The sequence below is a fragment of the Staurois parvus genome, unplaced genomic scaffold, assembly GCF_062004578.1.
Source record: "Staurois parvus isolate SC_StPar_1 unplaced genomic scaffold, SC_StPar_1.0 ptg000959l, whole genome shotgun sequence".
NCBI lineage: Eukaryota > Metazoa > Chordata > Amphibia > Anura > Ranidae > Staurois > Staurois parvus.
This window is the reverse complement of record NW_028318755.1, coordinates 98,514-118,974: the sequence shown is the minus strand read 5'-3', so window position 1 is coordinate 118,974 and position 20,461 is coordinate 98,514. Positions and strand designations below refer to the sequence as shown.

At 41.2% G+C, this 20,461-nt stretch overlaps 1 protein-coding gene across 1 annotated transcript in view; it reads left to right on the top strand.

The window, feature by feature from the left end:
- Positions 1–20,461, top strand: part of LOC149441688 (zinc finger FYVE domain-containing protein 26-like) — a gene marked incomplete at its 3' end in the record, with an annotated part of 275,032 nt that overhangs the window by 176,967 nt on the left and 77,604 nt on the right. The window contains exon 9 of the mRNA XM_089657042.1: positions 529–1,274. Coding sequence (XP_089513168.1) covers positions 529–1,274 — 746 coding nt within the window. The remainder of the gene's footprint in view (positions 1–528; positions 1,275–20,461) is intronic.

Here is a 20,461-nt window from a genome sequence, read left to right as displayed (position 1 = left end):
ACAGAAGGGGACAGTATTCCCATTAGTCTGTTTTTGGCAGACCGGATCAGATGCAGGCGGGTGTAAACGGACACATGTCCATTTACATCCACCTCCATATAGAGAACAGTGGTTGGACAGGTGGACCCAATTGGTCCACTGGTGTGAAAGGTGCCTTTAGCCTACTATTTGGGTAGTACTATTTTTATTATATGTAGAACAGATGACATGGTTTGCGTTAGAGGAAGCAGCTTCCAAAGTAGTCATGGGGAGTGGGCAGCAGAAGGTAGCCTAGGATAGTAAAAAGTGTAAATCTGTCCCACTTTTTATATTTTCTTGTTTTCAGTATGTTTGCATTTCTACATAAATACACATAATTTTTACTTTTGCATTCTATTTTCTACCGGTGCTCCTCAAAAACTGACTTTAATAATAATATACACCTTTATAATTACTATAGAACAAACCATTCTTATTAGACACATTTTAAAAAAAGGCTTTGTACCTGTGTGTGTATGGTAGTAAAACTTTCTTTCTTGAATCACACAGGTTGTCATTGTTACTGAAGAAAGAAAAACTGGAATTAAATGTTACACAAGTGACTGTGGATTACTGCTGTGAAGCTCTGTCTTTTAGCCATCCCAGGAAACCCAGTGAAGCACAGTCCCTTGCAAGCAGTATTCAGCAACTGATGCAACAAAGTCTGGAGACTTGTGTTCCTGACATTTATATTACAGTTTCTTCATGTACTAAGGACCCTGAGGACATTATGCAGAGCAATCCAAATTCTCCTGCTTCTGACTACTGCCAGTACTCCCTCACATCATCTGCCTTAATTTTTTTAAAACACAAATCTAATGCAACTGCAGTTCTTGCATGTTTAAGTGTTGTTAAAAGTCAGAAGCCACCCAAGTCAGGACTGTCATGGATGGATTTAAGAGGCAGTAGGAAAGAGAGCCCTTTAGACATGGACACAGTTTCTGTGGAATGTGACTTAATGCTTTCAGAATTACCAGTTTTTCAGAGATATATTAATTTAATGTCTGTGCCTTTTTGGGAGATTCTTCAAGATGCAAGTTCACCAAGTAGTCTTTTGTGTGGCAAGCCATATTCTGCCTTAGTTCTTCTAGGGCTTCACTTCTCCTCTGCATCTGTTGTTGTAATTGAAGCTTTTCAGGAAGCACTATCAAAGAAGAATTGGACAAATGGTCTTCAGATTATGAATCACTATACTTTTAACATTGATGATCTTGAAGAGGTCAGAGATGCACTTCTTTGCTGTGCAGCTGCAGAAGGTAATTATTTATTCCATTTAATCATAGGTAAGAGATGAGAATATATTGTTTTTTTAATGAGTTCATTTTCAATTAAGGTTTAGAAACTGGGGCAGTTGTGATTTAGTCCATTTTAGTTTCAGATAAATGTTATTTGATAGGGGTGCATTGATTCAGAATGCAAACCACATTCTGAATGTTATAGTTCAGTTACTTGATTATCAAATAGGGCTCCATGAACACTGGATTAAAAACAGACACACACACACCAGTTCCCTAGGCAAAAAATCCCCCTCTAATATAGAGCATTTTTGTACACAGTTTTGGTGAGTTTAGGAGAGTTTAGCATTTTTTTTTCTGTCAGAAACCTCCATTCAATAACACAATAGAGAAGGGTTTTCTTTCCTGCCTCTAAATGTTGGGCTTAAAATATGCCTCTAGTCGTTCTAATGTGCATGGATACTTAGGGTAACACTGAGCTGCTTCTACAGGCAAAACACAAAACTCCTGCAGAAACAGTGATATTTAAGCCACTGTGCATGGAGCCTAAGGGAGGGGATACACTGCATTTACTATTAAATGTTAAGATTGTGTTCACACTATATTTCTAAATGTATTGGTACATCCCTCCAAATCATTGGATTCAGGTGTTCCAATCACCTCCATGGCCACAAGTGTAAAAAAAAAATCAAGCACCTAGGTATGCAGGCTGCTTCTACAAACATTTGTAAAAGAATGGGTCACTCTCAGGAGCTCAGTGAATTTGTCTTGTCAGCACAAGCCTTGACATTGTGTCACCTGATTCACCGTTGTTTCGTTATGCCCCTTTGCATACAAAGAGACCTACAAAACATTCCTTATTCAAGAACAAATAGAATGTGCAATCGATGATGACTTGGGTGACCCCTGGAATAATTTCCATCCCCCCCTCTGATCTTCACTGAACTTTACCCACTGGAAAAAGGTTCACAAAGAGGTGGACTATTCCTGTAGTTGATCTGCCATCAAGCCTCTCACTGTTCTTCTTAAAGATGTTTCTACTTTCAAACATTCTGCAGATAGAATGCTTGAGACACACCTAAAAGTGGCCTTCAGTCTTGCAGGCCTAGTCTTTCATCCAGCTCTCACTGCAAATTCAGTACATCAGATGGCAGCCAAATGGACTAGGACAATGAACAACCAACAAGACCCTGTATTTCAGGGTTGTACTGTTAACAGGAATTGGAGAAATTGTCTTCTGCTTTTCTTTGTAGATGTCTTAGAACGGGGGTCAGCAACCCCATAGATTGCAATGACCTGCCATCCCACAGCATCAGAGTGCAATGCAGAGGGACTACTTGTAAAGTTGAAGCTGTAGTAGGGAGCCATTGCCTCCTCTGTAGTTCTGGCTTCTGTCCCATGCGGAGTGCTTCCAATTGCACTCCACCTCATATCCCAGCTAGTGGTCTCCAGAATGGTGCCAACAGCAGGAAAGAAGAGAACTTTGTCCGTGAACTTTTTCATTATCGCATTGATTTATTCATTATTATTAACATTTATTTTCACCTCCATTGTTCTATTCTATTTATTTTTAGATTTAATTTCATTGTCATTTTCTATTTCCCTTCTATCGAATATGCCATTTTTTTTAGATATATGTTATTATATGTATACATACACACTCGAATACTTTTTAACCCAAAAGCATTAGAGCTATTCTCTCATGTGTTTTTATTTCTATTTTTATTTCTGTTTTTACACCTGTATTAATTCCTGTACAATGCAGGAAAACATGTAGGTCCTTAGGACCCAGGAACTACTGGCCTCCCTCCCATTCCCTTCACACTATAAAAATGTCAGGGTTCTACTGGGGCTCAGGTCCGAAGAAGGAGCCTATTGAGCATGCTCCGAAATGCATTACCGCCCCTTCATCTCTTACATCGGACTCTGCTGTCCTAGCTTCATTTTGATGCACATACTGGACTCTACTTCCTGATCCTATAGACAGTTTGCTTCTGGGTGGCTGGATGTCCCACCTGGATCTAATTACCACACAATGAGTCTTTTTAACAATTTATCTTGTAAGTGCAATTTATCCATTGTTTACTAAATAAATTGTCAATACTGCACTTAGAGGCACCTTCCTCTCTTTTTCTTGTTACTGCATTAGAGCCTTGCTTCCACTCTAAGAAGAGCTGCCTCAGTGTTACTGCTCCTATCCATCCATTCATCCATCCCTGATATCCATCTGGCACCTTTATCCTACAGCTGCAGAGGTTGGGCTCCAACAAGCGCACCCTATATAATATACATTACACCAAAACTCATGCCCTCAGGATAAAACAGAAGTCTATGGCTAAGCATAGCAAGCCCACAGGAAAGCTTCAGGTACACTGCACTGCACCCGTGGTATGGGTAAACTGCAGCACATCAGTGTGAAAGCAGCCCTATACTATTATGCAGGGCTAGGACCAGGTGTGGGCAGGAGGGACAAGCTGCCCTGGTTGCAGAACAGCAAGGGGGGCAGAGAATGAATGTAGGGCGGTAAACCCATTCTACAACATGCATTTAGTAGAGGGGGAGGGGGCGCAATTCAGCATTCTTGGCCTGGGAGCTGAATTTGTCCTTTGTGGTCTGAACTATGTGGGTAGAACCACACGTAACCTTCGTAAACATTTTGGCCTTATAGAGGATGGAAAAGATCAGCATAGCGTACCCAGACATTTCCTTGAATGCCACGATAAATCCGCTGATGGTCTTAGTGTGTGGATCATTGAAGGAATGCCACGGGACCTCCCTCTGGCAGAGTGATTTATGCGTCTCTTGTCAGAGGAAAACATTTTGGATCTACACCTTGGATGTGTTATCCCCTGGTAGCCTAAATGAAGAGCTTGAAATAAGCTCCATTTTATAGAGACATTTGCTTCCTTCCAAACGGTGGTTATAAATATCAACACAATATCCTTATACAGCTGTTTTGTACTTTATCACTAGTAGTCCTTTCCTCCAACAAATTTAGGTATATCCCTTCCTTATCCCTCTCTCACTTAACTACGATCCCTTTTAGTACATCACAAAGGGATAATAAAGAGATACATAAAATTCACATACTATTATAGCATTTATTAAAATGTTTTTTTCTAACTTTGTTTTTAATCTTGCTTTTAGATTTCTATGAATTTTTTATTTATGGTACAATAATTTACCTTTTTCATTATCTCATTGATTTTTTCATTATTATTAACATTTATTTTCACCTCCATTGTTCTATTCTATTTATTTTTAGATTTAATTTCATTGTCATTTTCTATTTCCCTTCTATCGAATATGCCATTTTTGTAGATATATGTTATTATATGTATACATACACACTCGTATACTTTTTAACACAAAAGCATTAGAGCTATTCTCTCATGTGCTTTTATTTCTATTTTTATTTCTGTTTTTACACCTGTATTAATTCCTGTACGATGCAGGTAAACATGTAGGTCCTTAGGACCCAGAAACTACTGGCCTCCCTCCCATTCCCTTCACACTATAAAAATGTCAGGGTTCTACTGGGGATCAGGTCTGAAGAAGGATTGAGCATGCTCCGAAATGTATTACCGTCCCCTTCACCTCTTACATCGGACTCTGCTCTCCTAGCTTCATTTTGATGCACATCCTGGACTCTACTTCCTGATCCTATAGACAGTTTGCTTCTGGATGGCTGGATGTCCCACCTTGATCTAATTACCACAGGATGAGTCTTTTTAACTATCTTGTAAGTGCAATTTATCCATTGTTTACTAAATAAATAGTCAATACTGCACTTAGAGGCGCCTTCCTCTCTTTTTCATGAATTTTGGTGTGCTTTCAGAAAGTGTACCACACTTGCAAGATATAATAGAAGTCTATAGCAAAGCACAGCTATGAGGCACTGCGCTGCACCTGTGGTGCAGGTAAACCTCAGCACATCAGTGTGAAAGCAGCCTTATTGGGTACTCAGAATAGTAAGGGTTAATTTACATTAGCAGTTTGGGGGGTGATAAAACACCATAGTTGAGACCTGTTTTTACCACCCACGCCTTTAACTGCAGTGGCCATGGATGTACACATTTCGCAGCTACAGCAGGAGTTATAAGCCCTATCATGGTTGGTGGGTGTATCACCTGCCAAGCATGACTGATTTAAGTGAATGTGGCCACTCTGCAAGTGCTCAGCAAACAAGGAGCGTTGTTTTGCTTTCTCACCACCTGCTTTAACCCCTTGCACCCTAAAGTGACGCTTGCAGAGTGACTCCATTTACTTGAATGGGTTGCAATTGGCAGGTGGGTTTAATTTCTGCTGTGGCATATGTACACCTTTGGCTGCCTCAGAAGCTAAAGTGGGTGGGGAATGAGGTGGTAAATCTGTGACTCAACCATAGGGTTTTGCCATCCCCCAACTTTACATGTTAACAAGCCCTGCCACTCCCGAATGTAGCTAAGGGCTTAATTACAAGTGCAGAAAGGCACTGCTGCTTCTCTGAAAAGCGATCCGAATATGCTTAACTGATTTAAACCCATGATTGCCGTGCAATGCATGTGATTGTAACACAATAGTACGGCAATTATAGGTTAAAATCACGTGTGAGTAGGTGACACTGTGCCTGGTGATCTTTGACTTCTCCCGGCGATCTTTGACTTCTCCCATGTTGTTCAGGTAGATCTCCACCTCTTTAAGGTAGCCAACCCCCGTATTAGTACATTTCATGAGACAAATTTCCACAATGGCTTCTTTAAAGTGATTGTAAACTCTCACATATACCCAGGGAAGTGACAGGCCTCAGGTGATACAGGTACATGATTATCTGCAGTCTTTGCTACAAATTCTTATCAAATTGCAGAATTTCTCTAGCTTGTCGCTTTCAGAAAGCAGGTGGTAGGGAGCTGAAATGAGAAGAGCAGAGAGTTGATTGGAGGGAAGGGACACCCCTCTTCACACAGTACACAGGATTAGAACTGATGCTGTCAATCACAGAGCTCCCTCTCCTGTCATCTTTTTACCTCTTGGTGTCAGGAATACAAGTCAGAAGTAACTCATGCAGATAGTAGACAAGCGAGGCAGCAGACAGAAATGACACTTGGCGCTCTTGATTGAGACAAGTATACAGTATAGAAGGACATCCTTTGTTCATATTTCATGTCAGAGGTTTACAATTACTTTAATCTCATTCACACGCTCAGAATCTTATGGCTAAAGGCTTGGAGTGCTGAAGCTACATGCAAAGGGCACCTCACATGTATGCCTTTTGAAGGAGTGTTTGCACTTGACCCATTTATCAAAGTCGTCACAGATGGGAAGATTTTACTTCCACAGCAGATGGTCCCATAACAACCTTTTTCAGGAGCCCTTAGCTCCCTACCTTGCAAAGCAGCTTTCATTTCTAAACAGGCTTCATCTTCAAAACCTAAGCTCAGCCCTTTCTTTCAGCTCAAGGCTTGGACCACCAAAGCCACCAAGTATTCACCAAAATCCTTTTCACGATGAAGGGGTGCCCTTACCCTAAGAATGGGGAGACGTCTGTTTTCCTCTCTCTGGGTCAGAGACGTTCCAGGCTCATAGGTTCAATTGATGGTTTCAAAACTGTACAAAATTCTACTCAAAGCTATTAACAGTACTAAAACCCAACAGAAGTATGTTATCTTATTCTGTATTAAAAATCCATCAAATTCCTTCAGATTCCCACATTTTGCATAAAATATGCAGCTTTAGTAATTGCCTCTTGAGACAAGGGGAAAAAGTGGCATCAAGGGGAAAAAGTGGCATCTGTGGACGTCCAAGATGTTTATCTGCCTGTTCCCATTTACCCAACTCAGTGCTTTCTGCACTTCACATTTTCAGACAACCACTTCAAATTTGTAACACTGTCCTTTGACCTATACTCTGTTTCCAGAATGTCTTAGCACCTCTGTTGGCCCTGCTCAGAACTCCTTCAGAGCAATTTAGACAATTTTCTTCTGAAGGGTTCATCTTCTTTCATTTAGATTCTTCAGGCCTTGCAGCACTGGACCCCTATTCTGAAGGGACACCCAGTCAGGGTACAGTCAGACAGTGCCACAAGGGGTACCTCCATCAGCCATCAAGGGGGGCACCAGGAGTCTGGTTTCCTTGAAGTAAGCAAATCAGATTATCTCTTGGACAGAAACTTGCTCTCCAGCAGTCTCTGTGGTCCACACCCCGATACTTAACAACTGGAAAGCAGGTTATTTCAGCCATCATTGCCTGGATCAAGGGGATAGGGAATTCTCCCAGATGGCTTGAATCTAATGCTAGAAAGGGAGGATTCCAGATGTCAGCATCCTATATATAAGATTCAACAACAAACTACCTCTGTTGCCAGAACAAGGGATCCTCTAGCCTGACCTTAGATGCCTTTATGGCCTCCCTGGCCTCAGTTCAGGCTAATTGATGTCTTCCCTCCAGTGTAAATCCTACACTGTCTGATCAAGAAGAGAGAGCAAGAGGGGAAAACAGTGATTCTAATCGTACCAAACTGACACTGGTACACAGACACATACTGAGACTTCTGGCGGATGGCCTCTGGGCTCTTCCCTGCAGGCCAAATTTGCTATCTCAAGGAATTATTTTCCATCCTGCTTCTCATTCTCTGGCTTTAACAGTATGGCTGTTAAAGGTTAGAGGAGATTTGGATTCTGTAATACCAACTTGTTAAAAGAAAAAAAAAAACTCTTACAGGAAGATATACATTTCTCAAAAAAATTAAAGGAACACTTTTTATTCAGAGTATAGCATCAAGTCAATTAAACTCCTGGGATATTGATCTGGTCAGTTAAATAGCGGGGGCGGTTGTTAATCAGTTTCAGCTGCTTTGGTGTTAATGAAATTAGCAGCTGCGCTAGATGGGCACCAATGAGACGACCCCCAAAACAGGAATGCTTTTACATGTGGAGGCCACTAACCTTTTTTTCCCTACTCATCTTTTCTGACTGTTTTTCACTAGTTTTGCATTTGGCTAGGGTCAGTGTCACTACTGGTAGCATGAGGTGATAACTGGACCCTACAGAGGTTGCACAGGCAGTCAAACTCCTCCAGGATGGCACTTCAATACATGCCATTACCAGAAGGTTTGCTGTGTCTCCCAGCGCAGTCTCAAGAGCATGGAGGAGATTCCATTAGACAGGCAGTTACTCTTGGAGAGCTAAACAGAGCTGGCAATAGAAGGTCCTTAACCCATCAGCAGGACCGGTCTCTGCTCCTTTGTGCAAGGATTTACAGATTGAGCACTGCCAGAGCCCTACAAAATGACCTCCATCAGGTCACTGGTATGAATGTCTCTGACCAAACAAACTGAAACAGATATCATGAGGGTGGCCTGAGGGCAAGTGGGCCCTGTGCTCACTGCCTGGCACCATAGAGCTCAATTGCCATTGAACACCAGAATTGGCAGGTCCACCACTGGCGCCCTGTGCTTTTCACAGATGAGAGCAGGTTCACCCTGAAATCATGTGACAGATATGAAAGGGTCTGGAGAAGCCGTGGAGAACATTTAGCTGCCTGTAACCTTGTTCAGCATGACCATTTTGGTGGTGAGTCAGTGATGGTCTGGGGAGGCATTTCCATGGAGGGACGCACAAACCTCTACAGGCTAGACAATGGCACCCTGATTGCCATTAGGTATCGGGATGAAGTCCTTGGACCCATTGTCAGACCCTATGCTGGTGCAGTGGGTCCCGAGTTTCTCCTGGTGCACGACAATGCCCGGCCTCATGTGGCGAGAGTATGCAGGCAGTTCCTGAAGGATGAAGGAATTGATACCATTGAATGGCCCTCACACTTGCCTGACCTAAATCCAATAGAACACCTCTGAGATATCATGTTTCGGTCCATCCGACACCACCACCTCAGACTTTCCAGGAGCTCAGGGATGCCGTGGTCCACATCTGGGAGCAATACCCCAGGACACCATCTGTCGTCTCATCAGCAGCATGCCCCGACATTGTCTGGCATGCATACAAGCATGCAGGGCCCATACAAAACTACTGAGTACCATTTTGAGTTGCAATGAAATTTCAGCATAATGGACTGCTGCATAATTTTTTCACTTTGACTTTCGGGGGGTCTTTGAATTCAGTCCTCTGTAGGTTGATCATTTTCATTTCCATAAAATGATGGGGAATCTTTATGTCTCTAACACATTACCCAGTCCATATCAGTATAGATATCCAGCATGATATTTTTCCCCATTGAGATCTGATGTGTTTTCAAAGTGTTCCTTTATTCTTTTTGAGCAGTGTATTATTGCACCTGGAATTTTTTTTTTTCTGCCTGGTATGAACATAAGCACTTCAATTCTGGAGAATACTCTGTGCCTCACATTCTGGTTTTCTACAATCAATTCTTGACCAGAAACTGGACTTAAGTACTCTTAAAATTCAGGTGTCAGCCTTATCCATTCTTTTTTAAAGGCCTCTGGGGTCACTCGCCCTTGTAAGAATCTTTCCTAAGAGTGTATCTCATTAAGGCCCCCCCTTGCGGCACAATTGTGCATGCTTGAGTAGTGCTGAGCAATGTGAATGGTCCCGCAGAAGACTGAAGGGGGGGAGAGATGCCTAGGCGATCAGAGCGGGTTCCTGATGTCAAAATCAGGTACCCACTCCCCAAAGGTGCCAGTCCTTAACAGGAGACCACTTTCTTTTGAAAGTGGTCTCAGCATTCCACCTCATTAAGGATATTGTCCTCATATTCTTATGCCAATCTCCTAAGCGTCCAAAGGAAATCTCTCTACATTGCCTGTATGTAGTCAAAGCAATTATAGTATACCTCAGGGCTTTTGCTCCATTCAGATGGATGGATTCCCTCTGTCCTGTTCCCTGGAGCTCGCAAGGAATACCCTGCTTCAAAGTCCACCTTTGCACATTCAATCTGAAATCTGATTTCAAAAGTTTACATTCTCAAAAAGAAATCTTTCTATGCTTTTATGTGATCATTTCACCAGATAGGTGGGAGTTTACACCCTGTTCCAAATTATTATGCAAATTCTATTTAAGTGTCAAAAAGATTAAATATTTAGTTTTTCAGTTTAACTCATGGATGGCATTGTGTCTCAGGGCTCTTTTGATCACTGAAAACAATCTCGGACACCTGTGATAATTAGATTGCCCGGTGAGCCCAATTTAAGGAAAAACTACTAAAGGACAGTGTTCCACATTATTAAGCAGAGCACCATTTTCAAGCAATATGGGGAAGAAAAAGGATCTCTCTGCTGCCGAAAAGAGTGAAATAGTTCAATGCATTGAACGGTATGAAAACATTAGATATTTCATGAAAACGTAAGCGTGATCATCGCACTATTAAAGAGATTTGTGGCTGATTCAGAGCACAGACGGGTTCATGCAGATAAAGGCACATTGAGGAAGATTTCTGCCAGATCCATGCATCGGATCAAGAGAGCAGCTGCTAATATACCATTACATAGCAGCAAACAGATATTTTAAGCTGCTGGTACCTCTGGAGTCCCACGGATATCAAGGTGTAGAGTCCTCCAGAGTCTTGCAACTGTGCATAAACCTTCTATTCGGCCACCACTAACCAATGCTCACAAGCAGAAACGGCTGCATTGGGCAGTAAAATACATGAAGATTAATTTTCAAACAGTCTTGTTCACTGATGAGTGCCCTGCAACCCTGGATGGTCTAGATGGATGGAGTAGTGGATGGTTGGTGGACGGCCACCCTGTTCCAACAAGGCTGCGATGTCAGCAAGGCGGTGGTGGAGTCATGTTTTGGGCTGGAATCATGGGAACAGAGCAGGTCGGCCCCTTTAGGGTCCCCGAAGGTGTAAAGATGACCTCTGCAAAGTATGTGGAGTTTGACTGACCACTTTCTTCCCTGGTACAGAAGGAAGAACTATGCTTTCCGTAATAAAATCATCTTCATGCACCATCTCATGCTGCAAAGAATACCTCTGCATCAATGGCTGCTATGGGGATAAAAGGAGAGAAAGTCATGGTGTGGCCTCCATCCTCCCCTGACCTCAATCCTATTGAGAACCTTTGGAGGATCCTCCAGCAAAAGATCTATGAGGGTGGGAGGCAGTTTACATCCAAACAGCAGCTCTTGGAGGCTATTCTGACATCTTGCAAACAAATTCAAGCAGAAACTGTCCAAAAACTCACAAGTTCAATGGATGCAAGACTTGTGAAGCTGCTATCAAATAAGGGGTCCTATGTTACAATGTAACGTGACCTGTTCAAATGTTTAAAAAGTTAAAATGTTGTTAAAAGTTTGATTGAAATAGCTTTTGATTTTAGTAAATATGCTGCAAACACAACAAATTACAATTTTCAGTTCTTTACAACCTATTTTTATTTATTAAGTGTTTTGAAAGTTACTGTGAGTAATAATTTGGAACAGTGCATTGTAAATTTTTTATGCTTAAAAAAAATATTGTTATTATTCCGTTCTCAAAACACTGACTTATGCAGGCCATAGATGGGTCGAAAAACGGCAGATTTTTCTTTTAAAAAACAAAAAATCGGTCGTTCAAGCGGCCGACGTTACTATCAATGGTAAAAAAAATCGGCCGATTTTCATCCCGTCTACAGATGGCAAAAGTGTCCTTGCAGAGAGCTCCGCTATTTCTGACAGTTCTCTGACAGTTCCTTGACATTTACAGAGGTTGCAACATTGTATCTATTTGTTTCCATTTAGGATACAGATGTTTTTATTCGGAAACAAATAGATACAATGTTGCAACCTCTGTAAATGTCAAGGAACTGTCAGAGAACTGTCAGAAATAGCGGAGCTCTCTGCAAGGACACTTTTTGCCGGACTGGAATCCCTTTTATTTTTCATCCTTCTTCTTCTCCTTCTTCATCATCATCCTCTTCTTTTTCTACTTCATAATCATCATCATCATCCTCTTCTTCTACTTCATCATGATCCTCTTCTTCTACTTCTTCTTCATCATGATCTTCTTCTTCTACTTCTTCTTCATCATCATCCTCTTCTTTTTCTTCATCATCATCCTCTTCTTTTTCTTCATCATCCTCTTCTTCGTCATCATCATCCTCTTCTTCTACTTCTTCGTCATCATCATCATCCTCTTCTTCTACTTCTTCGTCATCATCATCATCCTCTTCTTCTACTTCATCATCATCCTCTTCTTCTTCTTCATCATCATCCTCTTCTTCTTCTTCTACTTCTTCGTCATCATCATCATCCTCTTCTTCATCTTCTACTTCATCATCATCCTCTTCTTCTGCTTCTAATTCATCATCATCATCCTCTTCTTCTACTACTACTTCTTCATCATCATCATCATCCTCTTCTTCGTCATCATCCTCTTCTACTTCTTCATCATCATCCTCTTCTTCTTCTTCGTCATCATCATCTTCTTCTTCTACTTCTTCATCATCATCCTTCTTCTACTTCTTCGTCATCATCCTCTTCTTTTTCTTCGTCATCATCCTCTTCCTCGTCATCATCATCATCATCCTCTTCTTCGTCATCATCATCATCCTCTTCTACTTCCTCTTCATCATCATCATCCTCTTTTTCTTCTACTACTTCTTCATCATCATCATCATCCTCTTCTTCGTCATCATCATCATCCTCTTCTTCGTCATCATCATCATCCTCTACTTCATCATAATCATCCTCTTCTTCTTCTACTACTTCATCATCATCATCATCCTCTTCTTCTACTTCTTCATCATCATCATCCTCTTCTTCTACTTCTTCATCATCATCATCCTCTTCTTCTTCATCATCATCATCATCCTCTTCTTCTACTTCTTCATCATCATCATCATCCTCTTCTTCTACTTCTTCATCATCATCATCCTCTTCTACTTCTTTTTCATCATCATCCTCTTCTTCTTCTTCGTCATCATCATCCTTCTTCTTCTACTTCTTCATCATCCTCCTCTTCTTCTACTTCTTCATCATCCTCCTCTTCTTCTTTTTCTTCATCATCATCCTCTTCTTCATCATCATCATCCTCTTCATCATCATCATCCTCTTCATCTTCTACTTCTTCTTCATCATCCTCCTCCTCTTCTTCTTCTACTTCTTCATCATCATCCTCTTCTTCTTCTACTTCTTCATCATCCTCCTCCTCCTCTTCTTCTTCTCCTTCTTCTTCCTTCTCATCATCCTCTTCTTCTTCTACTTCTTCTTCTTCTTCCTCTTCTTCCTCTTCTTCTACTTCTTCATCATCATCCTCTTCTTCTTCTACTTCATCATCATCCTCTTCTTCTGCTTCTTCTGCTTCTTCATCATCATCCTATTCTTCTTCTACTTCGTCATCATCATCCTATTCTTCTTCTACTTCGTCATCATCATCCTCTTCTTCTTCTTCTGCTTCATCATCATCATCCTCTTCTGCATCTTCTTCTACTTCTTCATCATCATCCTCTTCTTCATCTTCTACTTCTTCATCATCATCATCCTCTTCTTCATCTTCTTCTACTTCTTCATCATCATCATCATCATCCTCTTCTTCTGCTTCTACTTCTTCTTCATCCTCCTCCTCTTCTACTTCGTCATCATCATCCTCTTCTTCTTTTTTTTCATCATCATCCTCTTCTTCTGCTTCTACTTCTTCTTCATCATCCTCCTCTTCTTCTACTTCGTCATCATCATCCTCTTCTTCTTTTTTTTCATCATCATCATCCTCTTCTTTTTTTCATCATCATCATCCTCTTCTTCTTCTTCTTCTTCTTCATCATCATCCTCTTCTTCTTCCTCTTCTTCTTTTTGTCTTCCTCTTGCAGGTCACTGCTCATGCGCAGATTTTTTTATCGGTAAAAAATCGGCCAATTAGCCCATTATTGCCGCGAAAATCGGCCGATCGGCAAAATCGGCCGATTTTTTTCCAACTTTCCCGATTTAAAAAAACGGCCAAAATACCAAAAAACGGCCGAACAAATAGCCCACTAACGATCCGAAAATCGGCCGATTATATTTTCGGCCGAAAAATCGGCCGATTTTCGACCCATCTATGGCCTGCATATGTGTGGCTCTAAACGGACAGCTAAACTCTTGTCAGAATCTCCAGCAAGCAGAAGCCCACTGCTTGTGTTGTCTACCAAAGAATCCAACTTTATTTTATAGGTGAAATTGAAACACAATACAATGACAGCATATCAGTATACATAGAATACCTAGTGTAGCATAAATGACAGATGACACAGAAGAAAGGCACTTACAGGTGATGTCTCAAGCCCCTTGGGAGAGAATCAGGCACATGCATCCACAGTGAATGGCAATCTAAAAATGGCTGAAGAACTTCGTAAACCAAAAGTCATTTCCTGTCTGAGAATTTACATACCCAGAGGAGAACTGCCATTCATGTTTGCCACTAGATGGCAGTGGTACACTACATATCCCATATAAGTAACTATAATTCAATTGGCCTGTGAAGGCAACACACTCCCTGCCTGATATATTATATTATATCACTACCTATACATAGCTACTGTACAGGGAAAACACATAATAAGAAAATACATTCCGGCCTAGATTGGTAACATAAACTAAAACATGAGTCCACAACATATCAGGGTCTTTTGGCTATGGTACTTCAAGCTTATAGCCCACATGAAGAAATAGTTTAGTCCATAAACCCATCTTCGGATTGGAGAAGCCGCCCAAGGCCAAACTATCTCCAACCCCAGCTGTAATCCACAGGATGGAATTTAACTCAATGGCGAATGTCTCGCCTGAACGCTATCAGTGAGGAGCTCTCTGCTGTGTATTGTGCCAGCTGCACAACAGAAATGCTATTCAAAGGAGAACAATGACATCTGAAACTGGTCTAGTATACACTTTAGCAGTCCCTTGTTTCGTCACTTTGACTTCAACCTTTCTGACATTACCATCTTTACTTGGCAATGTATTTGTGACAATTCCCACAGGCCGGTTGTTTTTGCTTTCTTGACTATCTTTCAATAAAACAACATTTCCATGGTCTCAGTCCATTTCTTGCGACTTTGTAAGGTACACAGGTATTCTCTCCTCCATCTCTTCCAAAACATATCAGCAGGCATTGGACTTGTTTCCATTGCTATACATGAAGTTCTGTTGTACTAAAGTCCCCATAAGGGGCCGATAAAGAGTCTACCTTTTGGGTCAAGAGCATGGCAGGCGTAAGAACTGTAGGGTTATCAGAATCTGTAGATAGTGGTACCAAAGGTCTTGCATTAATGATAGCCATAACTTCTGCCATGAAAGTACTCAAAGTCTCATGAGTCTTCATGGAAAACTCCCCAGCTTCCGGATTGATCATCATGGGTTTTCTTCTGGAAGCTTTTGGCAACATGAATTAATTTTGCTATAACCCTGCTTAGTCTCTTCCAGTTGGAAAATCTTTCGAAACAATGCGGCCGTAGTCTGGTGTCAATGGCTTTAGTACTGAAGTTTACTACTTCTGACCTAATTTCAGGATCAGCTTCAGGATCCACTAAAGGATAAACATTGTTGTCATCAGGATTATCTACAGCTGTCTGATACAGAAAAGGTGGACCTGAGAACCATATAGAGTTCTGAAGGCAAGCTATCTGTGTAGGCCTGGTAGCATAATCTGCAGGATTTTGTTCTGAAGGTACGTAGAACCACTGCTCTGGACAGGTTGTTTGTCTGATCCTATTCACCCGATTGGAGACATACAAGAAGAATCTCTTTGAAGTGTTGCAGATATAGCCTAAAACTGTTTTACTGTCTGTAAAGAATTTCACAGCATCTAGGCTCAGGTCTGTCTCGTCTCTCACTAGCTCATACAGTTCAACTGCTAGTACAGCTGCACATAACTCTAGGCGTGGAATTGTATGTGCCGGCCTAGGGCTCAGTTTGGATTTTCCCATTACGAATCCAACATGACAGACATTTCCTGCATCGCTTACCTTCAAGTAAGCGACTGCACCTATTGCTATAACAGAGGCATCTGAAAAGATGTACAGTTCTCTCTTGCAGGCCTGTGACAATGAAACAGGAACATAACATCTGGATATTTGAAGACATTGTAAAGCTTGTAAAGACTCTGTCCATTGGACCCACTCATGGATTCTCTCTTGTGGAAGTAAGGCATCCCACTCACTTTCTCCACTTGACAGTTCACGAACTAAGGCCTTACCTTTTATGGTGACTGGTGCTACAAACCCGAGAGGATCATAGAGACTGTTTATAGTGGATAGGATCCTTCTTCTTGTGAATGGCTTTTCTGCTAAAGAAACCTGAAACACAAAGCAGTCTTTATCTAGATCCCAGCTTAGGCCTAAACTCTTCTGTAGAGGAAGGGTGTCTGTTCCCAGGCACAGGTCTTTGAGATCTTTAGCTCTACTGCGGTGAAAGCTTCCATGACTTGTTTGCTGTTAGAGGCAATCTTATGTAGTCGCAGATTAGACTCCGCCAGCATCTGTTTTGCTTTGTTGAGAATGTCGACTGCTCCTTCAGGTGTGTTAGCTGAAGCAAGTCCATCGTCTACATAGAAATGTCTCATCACAAAGTGTTTGGCATCTTGACCATAACATTCTGCACCTTTCTGGGCAGCTTTGCGCATGCAGTATATGGCAACAGCAGGAGATGGGCTGTTACCAAAAACATGTAGTCTCATTCTGTACTCTGTCACCTCTTTAGCCATGTCGTTATCCTTGTACCACAGGAAATGCAGGTAGTCACGATGGTCCTCTCTCACTAGGAAACAATAAAACATCTGTTGCACATCACCTGTGAAAGCAATAGGCTCTTTCCTGAAGCGTAAGAGGACACCCAGAAGTGTGTTATTTAGATCTGGGCCACTCAGTAGTACATCATTCAATGAAACACCTCCATGTTGAGCACTGGAATCGAACACAACTCTTATTTGGTCTGGCTTGTGTGGATGGTAAACGCCAAACATTGGCAGATACCAGTGTTCTTTACCTTCATCCAGTGACGGTGCTACTTCAGCATGATTATTATCAAGCATCCTTTTGATGAATTCTGTAAAGTCTTTTTTCACTTCAGGCTTTCTTTGCAAGGTTTTACGTAGTGTGTTCAGGCGCTTCATGGATTGCTCTCTGTTACTGGGTAAATGACACCTTGGTGTGCGAAAGGGTAAGGGAGCTACCCAATTGTTGTTTTCATCTTGGAAAGTCTCTTTATCCATGATATGGAGAAAAGCTTGATCATCTATAGACATTGCTTGTTTGTCGTTATCTTTTTGTTCTCTGGAATACGGAGTTCCCTAAAGTGTCAGACTCCATGCCACTACTAATGTCTCTATTGTAACTAGAAGGAAAGTCACAGTATAGTTTTGGGATGTTAAGGGTTTCCTTCACAACAAAGCCGTTTTGGCATGGACTTAGAAAGGATGTGCGCCCATTAAATAGCACAGATGTCTTTGAAGTATTGACACTGTCAGGCCGATGTACTGCTCCTAGACAAACTTCTCCTACTATGACCCACCCTAGGTCAAGTCTTTGGGCATAGGGGGCATTAAAGGGCCCATTAATTTGTTGGCGTACCTTATGTACTTGTAGAATGTCTCTCCCAAGAAGTAGAAGAATAGAGGCATCTGTCTGGATAGCTGGAATAAGGTGAGATATTGAATTGAGATGAGGATTGTGGTGGTTTATGTAAGAATTTATTCTACTTATGAAGGGCAATGTCCTTTTCCCTTAAACAAAATATTACAGTGCCTCCAGCCGCTAAAATACGGCAAATATTTAATGAACCAATAATTTGGACACCTTAATAATTTGATCACCACTTAATAATATACCTTGAGTCCTTTTAGCCAGTATGATTTTGTACCATATACACAAAAATTGCCTTATAATAGATACATTTATTTATGTACAAAAATTATATATATTAACACAAAACGCAAAAGACTGGTAATAAATGGATACTGGTACACACGATCAAAAATATAATATACCAATACTATACCCCACACAATTCTAGATAATGATAATAAAGATTACAATTAAATTTAGTGATAAATGGTAATTTGGAGTACTTCAGAGGTAATTTTCTCCCAAAACGTGGCCATAGGAATGGGAGAAAATATTCCCTGATAAATTGTACTATAACCAATAAAAATCAATTAATTATGCATATGTAAATTTTCAATATGACACCAAACAATTCTTAGCAGTAATAATATGGATCTCTCTATCTACAGTCAGGTCCATAAATATTGGGACATCGACACAATTCTAACATTTTTGGCTCTATACACCACCACAATGGATTTGAAATGAAATGATCAAGATGTGCTTTAACTGCAGACAGTCAGCTTTAATTTGAGGGTATTTACATCCAAATCAGGTGAACGGTGTAGGAATTACAACAGTTTGCATATGTGCCTCCCACTTGATAAGGGACCAAAAGTAATGGGACAATTGGCTTCTCAGCTGTTGCATGGCCAGGTGTGTGTTATTCCCTCATTATCCCAATTACAATGAGCAGAATAAAGGTCCAGAGTTCATTTCAAGTGTGCTATTTGCATTTGGAATCTGTTGCTGTCAACTCTCAAGATGAGATCCAAAGAGCTGTCACTATCAGTGAAGCACGCCATCATTAGGCTGAAAAAACAATACAAACCCATCAGAGAGATAGCAAAAACATTAGGTGTGGCCAAAACAACTGTTTGGAACATTCTTAAAAAGAAGGAACGCACCAGTGAGCTCAGCAACACCAAAAGACCCAGAAGACCACGGAAAATAACTGTGGTGGATGACCGAAGAATTCTTTCCCTGGTGAAGAAAACACCCTTCACAACAGTTGGCCAGATCAAGAACACTCTCCAGGAGGTAGGTGTATGTGTGTCAATGTCAACAATCAAGAGAAGACTTCACCAGAGTGAATACGGAGGGTTCACCACAAGATGTAAACCATTGGTGAGCCTCAAAAACAGGAAGGCCAGATTGGAGTTTGCCGAACGACATCTAAAAAAGCCTTCACAGTTCTGGAACAACATCCTATGGACAGATAAGACCAAGATCAACTTGTACCAGAGTGATGGGAAGAGAAGAGTATGGAGAAGGAAAGGAACTGCTCATGATCCTAAGCAGACCACCTCATCAGTGAAGCATGGTGGTGGTAGTGTTATGGCGTGGGCATGTATGGCTGCCAATGGAACTGGTTCTCTTGTATTTATTGATGATGTGACTGCTGACAAAAGCAGCAGGATGAATTCTGAAGTGTTTCGGGCAATATTATCTGCTCATGTTCAGCCAAATGCTTCAGAACTCATTGGACGCCGCTTCACAGTGCAGATGGACAATGACCCAAAGCATACTGCAAAAGCAACCAAAGAGTTTTTTAAGGCAAAGAAGTGGAATGTTATGCAATGGCCAAGTCAATCACCTGACCTGAACCCGATTGAGCATGCATTTCACTTGCTGAAGACAAAACTGAAGATGCCCCAAGAACAAGCAGGAATTGAAGACAGTTGCAGTAGAGGCCTGGCAGAGCATCACCAGGGATGAAACCCAGCGTCTGGTGATGTCTATGCGTTCCAGACTTCAGGCTGTAATTGACTGCAAAGGATTTGCAACCAAGTATTAAAAAGTGAAAGTTTGATTTATGATTATTATTCTGTCCCATTACTTTTGGTCCCTTAACAAGTGGGAGGCACATATGCAAACTGTTGTAATTCCTACACCGTTCACCTGATTTGGATGTAAATACCCTCAAATTAAAGCTGACAGTCTGCAGTTAAAGCACATCTTGTTCGTTTCATTTCAAATCCATTGTGGTGGTGTATAGAGCCAAAAATGTTAGAATTGTGTCGATGTCCCAATATTTATGGACCTGACTGTATATATGAACACCCAATGCAGTTATCACCCCAATGCAATTATTATCACTCTATACAAGAGAGGAGATATACAATACAATATTAATTCTAAACAGCCTCACCACACCCAGAACCTGGATTGTGACGCCTCCCCAGTGGATTCAGCTGGCAATTAAAACGCCTTCAGGAATGGCCGCAGGGAGCAAGTGAGAGAGTGCAATAGGTGGTGATGTTGAAAAAATGTAGAATGGTAGAAGTTCAGAGATTTAGAAGTTTAGTATAAGTTTTTAAAAGTTTGAAAGGATTAAGTAGTAGCTCTTCAGATGGGATAGATTTCAGCCTCGTCAGATTTCTTCAGCTTGTTGGTTTCCTTGAGGTTTTTTTCTGTGTTGTTTTTAGCTTGTCTTTTTCTCAGCTTGTTTTTTTTTTTTTTAAATGAGGTGCATGGCTTTTTTATA